Source organism: Mustela putorius, unplaced genomic scaffold (assembly GCF_011764305.1).
Source record: "Mustela putorius furo isolate JIRA1106 unplaced genomic scaffold, ASM1176430v1.1 tig00000281_pilon_pilon_pilon, whole genome shotgun sequence".
In the NCBI taxonomy this organism is placed as follows: Eukaryota; Metazoa; Chordata; class Mammalia; order Carnivora; family Mustelidae; genus Mustela; species Mustela putorius.
The window spans coordinates 16,761,391-16,771,554 of NW_025421343.1; the positions used below are offsets into that span (position 1 = coordinate 16,761,391).

General features: G+C 44.8%; 1 protein-coding gene across 3 annotated transcripts in view; it reads right to left on the minus strand.

Annotated features, from left to right (window-relative positions):
* The window catches only part of TTL (tubulin tyrosine ligase), a 32,596-nt gene extending 23,607 nt beyond the window's left edge, over nt 1–8,989 (minus strand). The window contains exons 1-2 of one of the 3 annotated variants that reach the window (XR_006606464.1): nt 8,441–8,989; nt 5,553–5,631 (exon numbers count right to left, since the gene is read on the minus strand). Coding sequence is in view for 1 of the 3 variants with exons in the window: in XM_004770995.3 (XP_004771052.1) it covers nt 5,553–5,631; nt 8,441–8,597 (236 nt within the window). In the remaining 2 variants the exon portion in view is untranslated. The remainder of the gene's footprint in view (nt 1–5,552; nt 5,632–8,440) is intronic. The other 2 variants (XR_001176225.2, XM_004770995.3) reach the window with 2 other exon arrangements.
* Nucleotides 8,990–10,164: the final 1,175 nt, after the last annotated feature.

A 10,164-nucleotide genomic window follows, 5' to 3' on the forward strand; every position in this document is an offset into this window, starting at 1 on the left:
CCAAACCAAACCAAACCAAGCCAAACAAAAACAAACAAACAAAAAAAAAAAAAAAAAATGAGAGAGGCAAACCAAGAAACAGACTCTTAATAAAGAGAACAAACTGATGGTTACCAGAGGAGAGTAGCATGGCAGGAACAGATGACACAGGTGATGGGAATGAAGGAGTGCACTGCTGTGCTAAGCACCATGGGTTGGATGTAAGTGCTGAATCACTAACTCTACACCTTGAAACTAATATTACATCCTATGTTAACCAACTGGAATTTAAATAAAAAACTAAAAAAACAATCAGTGAAATCTGTGGCTGAAACCAGAATAAATAAAAAACTAAAAAAACAATCAGTGAAATCTGTGGCTGAAACCAGAATTAACCTGAGCCAAAACTAAGATTCAGACACTCAACTGCCTGAGCCACTCAGGTGCTCCAAAAGAAAACCATTTTAGCGGCTCCTGGGTGGCTCAGTTGGTTAAAGGTCTGCCTTTAGCTCAAGTCATGATCTCAGGGTCCTGGGGTTGAGCCCTGCATAAGGCTTCCTGCTCAGTGGGGAGTCTGCTTCTCCCTCTCCCTCTGCCCCCCATCCCTGCTCATGCTCTCCATCTCAAATAAGTAAGTAAAACCTTAAAGAAAAAAAAAGCAAACCATTTTAGATAGAAATACAGTTAGAAGAAATATTCTGAGGAAAAGAGCAAAAAAGGTATTTTACAAAAAGTGAACAATCTTTAACTAAATCATGAACATTGCCCAAGGAGCACTAAGCCTTTCTAATAATATCAAAAACTGATTCAAAAGTAAAAAAATCTTAAATATTTTTCTTTAGTTTTAGTTGAGTTCTGTGACACGAGATGTTGCCCAATTTAATACTTTGGGTATGTTCTGTCTCAAAGAATTTTCAAATACATGAAAAAGTATTTGTAGCCTCAAAACTATGAACCTATGATCTCTCTCTCTCTCTCTGTCAAATAAATTTTTTTTTTAAGATTTTATTTATTTGGCAGACAGAGATCACAAGTAGACAGAGCAGCAGGCAGAGAGAGGGAGAAGCAGGCTCCCCGCTGAGCAGAGAGCCTGATGCGGGGCTCAATCCCAGGACCCTGGGATCATGACCTGAGCCGAAGGCAGACGCTTAACCCACTGAGCCACCCAGGCGCCCCTAAAATCTTTAAAAAATGAAAACAAAAAACTAAGAACCTTGTGATGTAGGTATTTTTTGAATCTTTTACATCTGTCAAAGAAGAATTTCACCTGTATGTGAAAACTTCTATGGTGACAGTACTTCAGCTAGGTTGGGTTGACATCTGACTTACTGGGATTTTAAGACTGATGCTTCTTTTATTGCTTCATTGTACTGTATGTTACATATCAGAAACACTTGCACTCAATTTTCTGAAGCCGGCTCTGTGAAAACTATCATGGATACAGTTGTTGAAATGCTTTAGTATATACTTGTAAATGCTACAATGATTCCCCAGTATGGAACTGTTGAAAGAAACAGAAGACAATGGATTTAATGATTCTGTGTTTTCTGCCAGTGTTCACTGATTGAGAGATAAAGGAGTCCTACAATTCACTGTATTGTCAACTCGAAATCAGATTTCCTTGCAATAAAAGAAAATGCTCCCCAAGTCAAGAAATAATTATTTCACTCAATAATCAAACATAAAAAATGGCAGTGGGATTGACATTTTCTCACTGATATCCACACCACATATGATCAAGCTAAATTTAAAGCTCCAAGGAAGGGAAAAGAAGATCATATTTATGACCTAGTCCGACGAATGTGAAAATTTTTGTTTCAACTTCATAATATAAGTCAACAATAATGAATTTTACATATTTTTAGAACATGACTCAACATGTAGATTTTTTTTTTTTAAAGATTTATTTATTTGACAGAGAGAAATCACAAGTAGACAGAGAGGCAGCCAGAGAGAGAGAGAGAGGGAAGCAGGCTCCCTGCTGAGCAGAGAGCCCAATGCGGGACTCGATCCCAAGACCCTGAGATCATGACCTGAGCCAAAGGCAGCGGCTTAATCCACTGAGCCACCCAGGCGCCCCTGTGCAAATGATTTTTCATTTGGTTACTGAAAAAGTTGATGTGGGGATAATCTAAGTATGTAAATCTATTTTTCCAACCATAAATTTTTATGAAATCTAACTAGAGGGAAAGGATTTCAGGTGAAAATTTAGTGTCTGAATTAAGATGTTCCAAAAATGTAAAATGCACATCAGATTTTGAAGACTCAGAATGAAAATATAATACATAAAACATCTCGTGAATTGTTTTTTCTATTAATAATACATCAAACTGATTATTTTAGATTTCTCTGGTCAAATAAAATATATTATTAAAGTAAATTGCACTTCTTTCTTGAAACTTAGTTTAACACAGCTATAAAAAATTTTAAATTACACACGTGGCTAGCATTCTATTTCTGCTGGACAGCAACCTTTGCAATTGCTGCATTTCCTCATAAACTCATTTGGAAAGAAATCACAATAGAAGACTTACATATATACACAAGGGAGAAAAATTCACCATAGGAAAAGAAAGCTTCTACCCTGGGTTAAAAGAAAAGCCACTTGGGGCTCTGAGAATACAGCCTCAGGGCCTTGATGAATTTCTGAAATGCCCTGAAGTAACAAGAGGAAAGCACTTGCTGTAAAGGGTCCAGTGGAAAACCCTACTGCAGTTCTGGAAAGCCCTGTGAGGGATGCCCAGTCATACAGCCCACAGGTCCCATTTGTACAGATTAGAACCATCTAAGCTCAACATGGGCAAGATATGGCCATGGGCAACCGAGTTGTCCTCCCGGAGCTGCCATTTTGTCCCACATTAAAATGAGAATATTATGTTTTTAACTCTCTGGAGCCCTTTCACACCATACAAAATTATGAGAGAGGGACAAAACAACAAAGGGACCATCAATTCCTGGAACTACTACAATCCCTTGAGGGACACCTGAGATAATGAAGAAAGCTTACACGGATGATGACAAGCCCCAGCCACCATTCACAAGGTGCCATCACAACAATGTCACATACCATAGAAGGACATAGAGCTAGGTATGATCACCACCATCCACGTTTACAGATGGGTCATCTTTTTTTTTTTTTTTTTTAAGATGCTCAACATCACTCATCATCAGGGAAATGTGAATTATTATTATTTTTTAAAGATTTTATTTATTTGTTTGACACAGAGAGAGAATACAAGCAAGGGAAGCAGCAGGCAGAGTGAGAAGCAGACTCCCCACAGAGCAGGGAGCCCCATTCAGGACCTGATCCCAATACCCTGAGATCATGACCTGAGCTGAAGGCAGATTCTTAACCAACTGAGCATCCAAGATCCAGATACCTACTCAGACCCAATCAAGATTCCAGCCATCTACTGACTCCACTTCATTATAGCTGCTAACTATGCAAATATGTAGAATGTTATAGATATGTATTTTTTACAGCTTCCTCTGTACTTATACTCATAAAAGCTTATACTTAGGGGCGCCTGGGTGGCCTAGTGGGTCGGGCCTTTGCCTTCAGCTCAGGTCATGGTCTCAGGGTTCTGGGATCGAGTCCTGTGTCGGGCTCTCTGCTCAGTGGGGGGGCCTGCTTCCCCCTCTCTCTACCTGCCTCTCTGCCTACTTGCGATCTTTCTCTCTGTCAGGTGAATGAATAAAATCTTAAAAAAAAAAAAAAAAAAGCTTATACTTTTTATACTAAAAGCTAAATTCTACCTTTATCTTCAGATTAAAAAATCATAGCAGAAAAAAGATTGAATAAACTTTTTTAAAAATTTTCTAAATGAATAATCTGGATAAACAATCATGTCCCACTTTTACTCTTATTTTTGGTGAAATAATCTTTTGCATTCTAAATATGTGAATATGTACTAACAAGGGGAGCCTGGGTGGCTCAGTCAGTTAAGCATCTGCCTTCAGCTCAAGTCATGATCTCAGGATCCTGGGATTGAGCCCCGCACTGGGCTCTCTGCTCCGTGGGGAGTTTGCTTCTCCCTCTCCCTCTGCCCCTCCCCTGCTTGCACACGTACTCTCCCTCTCTCCCTGACCAATAAACAAAATCTTTTAAAATAATGTAATAATAAGACTTCACAAAGCTTTGCTCACCTTTAGGGGTAGTGGTGAATCATGAAAATCCGTCACAGAGAGAAGTGGATACATACATTACTGGGGCCAATGAGTATAAACAAAAAGGGGAAAATAATGCCATGAACACCCAACCTAGATGGAGCCCAAAGAGAAATGCAAGTGGGGAAAAGAGCATTTAAACTGAGTCATACCTTCCAGTGTCTTCTTCCCTAAGTGGTTTGTTTGGCTACACATACATGTTCATTGGTCATCATGGAAAGAATACTGGAAACCTGTTACAGCCTCAATTTTAAGGGCACTACCCAGTTTTTCCCTACTCAAATGAAAACAGTCATAGCAGTGACAGCCATAATAAGAGTAATAAAAGAGCCTATACTTATGTAGTGTGAACTATGAGACAGACATGACTCAAAGCCAATACACAAATCAATTCAATTAATTCTTACAACAACCCTAAGGCAGTTGCTACTACTATCCTCATTTTATTTACATAAAAGGAAACTAATGCACAGAGTCTTACCATTGTGCTATATACTTTACATCATCACCATATTTAATCCTTGCAGCCACCTTATGAGGTAGATTCTAAGGCTCAGAGGGATGAGGAAATTTGCCCCAGCCAAGAAGAAGAAGACCTGGGATTAGAACCCAGGCTTCTCTGGAACTCTGAGATAAAAATAAAAAAAAAAGAACCCAAGCTTCTGATCCTAGATCTTTATTACTGTATAATACTGGTCCCCTCCACCTTCCCGTACCATTCTTGTGACACCTTGCTATAACCGCACTGCTCAGAGATGGGCAGTGTAGCCAATAGTGTTATATCCTGCCCCGCTGTCCTTTCTGAGGGGACCCCTGGCTGCCGGGAGGTGGCTCCCAAGAGCTCATGCAAGCCTCTTCTCCAGGGTCCAGGCGCTGCTCAGAAATGTGGGAGGAGCTACATTTCCCACTTCCCCCACAGCCAGTGGCTGCCTGATACTAGAGCACAGGTCCTCTTGTCTCAATGCTGAGGTACCATGAACTCCTGAAGCGTCAGGGCGTCAAGCTGAGGAGAGACTTCTGTTGAAACCACATCTTTGCTTGGCTTCTCCTCCTGCTGTCTGGCCCCCGCTTGCTTCCAAGTGAGTTTCTCCCAGGAGCCTCCACCTCTTCCCCCGCCCCATCAATCACCCACACAAGAAACCTGGTTTCCCCTCTGCTTCTAGGGAGCCTCCTAGGAGACAGACAGGCTTTATCAAGCACAAAGAGCAAAGTTTAAAACTGCAATCAAAGTAGCACAGAGGATGCTCCAGAACTCATATTGCTGGCTTTTTAGATCAAAGTTATTTTTATCCTCTTAAAAACAAAAAAAACAAAAAAAACAAAAAACCTCACATTTTTGTTTAAGTGCTTCAGGATGAAAACGAAAAACATTTATGTATTGCATTGAAAGGATCTTAAACACTTACTTTACTAAAGAAGCTTTGCGACACAGTTTGTCAGCCCCTCTGTAGTAATTCACCAACTGCATCAGCCCAGGCTCGTGACCTATAAAGGAAAGAGGAGGTTCAGAAGGGAAAGAGGACAGGTGGGAAATGACCATGTCAGCACCAGCATGTAGGAGAGAGAACAGCTGTGTCATGCCCAGTTTTTCTTTCTTCCATTTCAGGACTGGTTGGTAGAAATGGAACTGTTCCACTGCCCTGCACATGTACTCCCCTTCCACAGCACGGCCCTGGAAACCCTCCCCGGCCCCACAGTGGGCATTAAGGTAACAACATCCTAGCTCTGCCAAAGACAGCTGCTGCTTTTGTTTTCTCTCCTTAGGGAAGAAGGGCATTTTCCATTTCACCTCTCTTTGATCCCCACCACACCCCACTCTTGGCTTAACACAGAAGGATTTAATAATCTTTGTACAATGCAACTGTAACAGTCATGCTCTGACACCCCAACCTTGCTTTTCTACAGCCATCAGGGTGGGCACTAGAACTATGCTGTTGCTTTTCTCAAGCACGTCTACCTCTGCGACCTTCTAGAAGAGCCACAAGAGGCGAACGAAGGTAGTGGAGAAGCCAGGTCTATAAAATCAGAAGCCCTGAGAACCTTCTTCTGAGTATCTCCACAGAGAAACTCATCTTTAGTAAATCTTATTGGATTGTCCCCTCCTCTATAAAATAGAGCAGAAAGGATACAAACAAACACAAAGGCCTCCATTTTTGTTTAAAATCCTAACAAAATGCATTGAATTTCCAGCAACAACAAAAAAAGTAAAACCAAACAAAGGGAGAGTAGAAGATGCCAGAGGTAAGAAGAATACATCTGAGAACAGCATACAATTTAAATTAAAAGACTTAGGCACTAACTAGCTCTCACTGTCTCCCTGGGGTAGATGAACCTGCCTTATACCTCAGCTGTCTACTTTCTTATCTCCATGGTACCAACCTTCCTGAGACTTTACCTGGCTCTATAAGCCACCTCCTTGGGTTTCACACTTTAAGCAAAAACTAAATATCCCTAACAGTGAAGACATATAACCAGATGGCTGACGGACGCTGTTTGCTTTTCCATAAAAAAACAAATATTTATCCTCTGTCGACTCTGTGGTACTTGTTTATGATTTGGGCCCTGTGAGTTTCTGCTCCTTCCTCCCTAGTCCTCCCTAGTCCACCATAGCAATGCCAACCACGTCCCTGCTTTGGCCCCGGCAGAGACTTTCCACAGAGGAAAGTCAGTCGGTCAGGCAGGGAAATGCAAGAGCAAGAAGGAAATATATGTTCTCAAGTGTCAGTAGTTCTTCTTCTTCTTTTTTTTTTTTTTAAGATTTTATTTATTTATTTGAGAGAAGACAGTGAGAGAGAGCATGAGAGGCGAGAAGGTCAGAGGGAGAAGCAGACTCCCCATGGAGCTGGGAGCCCGATGTGGGACTCAATCCCGGGACTCCGGGACCGTGACCTGAGCAGAAGGCAGTTGCTTAACCAACTGAGCCACCCAGGCGCCCAGTAGTTCTTCTTTCAGGGAAGGTATTCTATTTGCTAAGGGCTTCTTGGAGAGACAGGTTAACCAAAGGGAATCTGCAGGCACATTCCCTGTGGTCCCAAATTTCTGGGGGTTGAAATTAGCCCCTCCATGGAGTCCCCCTCATACATACATCTTACATTTCTAGAACAATAAAAAGTTGTCCATGGTACCATTCCAAAGGAAAAATGTCCATAAGGCTATGCTAAACACCCTTCATTCCCAAAATCACTACAACTGTACAAGCCACCCCCCCCACACCCAAAGGCTCTATGGAAGTTCACCAGTGGCCAGCTTTCAATCTGCCCATTCAACCTCTCCACCCTCTGACCACACCTATTTCTAAAAACTGTATCCTCTGCTGGACATCGAACACGGCTCTCTCTGGGCTGCCTTCCAAGGCAGAGATGACTTTTCCTCGTTACTGACTGGTCCCCACCCCAGGAGAATTTTGGCAAGGAACATGGATGGCTACTGTGGGAGAGGCTGCATCTCCGGGATGACTGCGCAGTGAGGAGAAGCCATGAGACCGTTCAGGTCAATGGGATGTAAGTTGAAGTGATCTGCACAACTTCTGGATTACGTCATCTAGAAAGGAGCTGCTGGTCCTCCCCTCCTCTCCTGTCCCCGGCCCCTCCCTACACGCGGGGATGCGGATATGGATGTAGATATGATGCCAAGCCAGCATCAACCATGTGAGTTACTCCCGAAGGTTACTCCCTCGGGATGAGCAAGTCAGAGAAGTAGGTCGCAGGGGGAAGCCCGCGCGTCCTGTAAAATCTGCATTCAACACACAGCTGTGGAAACACTAAGGAAAGGCCGAAGTCAGACACCCTCCGGCCATTCCCTGGCTTGGCTCATCTCTGCAGCTCCAGCTTTTGGAATCCAGAGGTCTTTTCCAAATCCCCGGTTCACCTGAGCCTTCGGGGAGCTGAGTCCTCAGGGTTTTCCACACATAAGGATCCCTCCCGCGCCAGCATCAGGCAGGGTGGAATCCTGAGTGCAGAAAAGAGGACTCGAGCCCGAGGTCGTGCGGCCGCTCTGCCGGGCCTGGCCCCGCCCCAGCTCAGCCCGGTGCGATTTGGGGGCGTCTGGCCCGGGCAGTGCGGAGCGCGCTGCCGACGCCCGCCGGGTTGCAGGGACCTGCCATTGTCCGGCAGCCGCGGCGGAATCCGATTTACGGGACGAGAAGGCATGCAAAGCGGAGCGCTTAGACCTTTACGGATCCATTTCCTCTCCGCCCGAGGAACGACGGAGAGGAAGATTGATGACCTTAAGACAAAAGCTCGGGTGCTAACGGGTCGTGGGAGGAGGGGGAGGGCGGGCACGGGGAAGGGCTCACCCAGTCTCCCGAAGGGCAGCCGGTTCCTCTCGCCCAGCATCAGGTTGAACCTGGGGTTGTCGCGCCTCAGCCTCTTCCAGTGGCCGGTGGCGAGCAGCAGCCGCGAGACCTCGGCGTAGACGCTGCTGTTCTCGTCGCGCACCACGAAGGTGTACATGGCGAAGGGCCGTGCCCTCGGGCCGCCCGGGCGCCGCCGCAGGGACCAGCCGGCCGAGGTGGCGGCTCAGCGCGGAACCCGCCCGGGCGCCCGTCGCCGCGCCGGCTCTCCGAATCACTAGGGTCCCGGTGGCGCCGCGCCCCGGCGCCCGCGCGTCAGCCCGGAGGCCGCGCCCCCTCCCCCTCCTTCAACTCCCGGCGCGGCCCCGCCTCCGCCCCGTGATGCCGCGCGGCCGCCCCCGCCCGGCCCGGGCTGGGTTGCGGGGGGTTCTTCGCTGTGGCTCCGCAGCGCGTCCTGGGCCCTGGCTGGGGTCCCCGGTGGCTGGAGGACGGCCGGGACGAACGCGGCTTTGACGCAGCGTTGGCAGTGTGCGACCGAGGGAGACTGGGCGCGTCCCCCTGCGTCCCGGGTCCCAGTCAGGGGGCGGTGCCGGCGGAGGATCCCCCACCCCCCGCTTCTGCGCGGCACGCTGCGGCTCTTCCACCCCCGCTGTTCCAAAGGGACGATTTGTGGATAAAAATGAAACGTTCCAACGCACAATCCCACGACCGCGGAATGGAAATGGACAAGGCAATTCTAAAATTTATGCAGAAATGCGAAGGTCGAAGAATAACAAAAGCAATCTTGAAGAAGAAAGTTGGAAGACTTAACACTACCAGAAATGAAGACCTATAAAAGTTATAGTATTCAAATACAAAGCTACAGTAATTAAGAAAGTATGGTTTGGGCACAGGAGAGACAAGTAGACCAAAGGAAAGATATCTATCGATTGATATAGTCACTTGGTTCCTAACAAAGGTGACGTTGCAGATCAGTGGGGAAAAGGACGGACTTTTCAATAAATGAAGTTGGCTCAGTAGATGGACATTTGGAAAACAAAAGTTATTTTGACCTCTATCACACACAACATCAGTTGCAGATTCATTGGGAGCTGATGCATCCAAATATGAAAGTAAAGCAATAAGACTTTTAACAGAAAACATGAGATAAAATCTTTATGATCTTACACTAGATGAAGATCTTAAAGAGGGCACAAAAGTCTTCAGGAATAGAGGAAGAAACTGGTAAATTAGTAACCTAAAAAATAAGAACTCTTACTTATCAAAAGACACCATCCGAAGGAAAAAGAAAGCCACAGAATGGGATATAATGTCTGGTGTGTATGTGTGTGTGTGTGTGTGTACATACATATCTGACAGAGGACCCATATTTAGGGCACATGAAGAATTATAAATGAATAATTCAAAAAATTGACAAGCCAATTAACAATAGAAGTGAGCTGGATATTTTAAGGGACAATCCAATAGGTAAGCTCTCAGCACAAGAGAAGATTGGGAGAAGAGTCATAGGAAGACACTAAATAAGGAATATGTTGAGCCAAAAAGCAAGGCCACATCTAATAGTTGCAGGACAGGAGTACAAATGGAAACCATATGTTTAAATGTCTACCATATGCCTAAATATTTTAAAGTTATAAACCATGCCCATAAGCTGCTAGATAAAGTGTCTGTTTCCCAATATATATATATTGATATATATATATATCAATATATAACGATAAGGATGA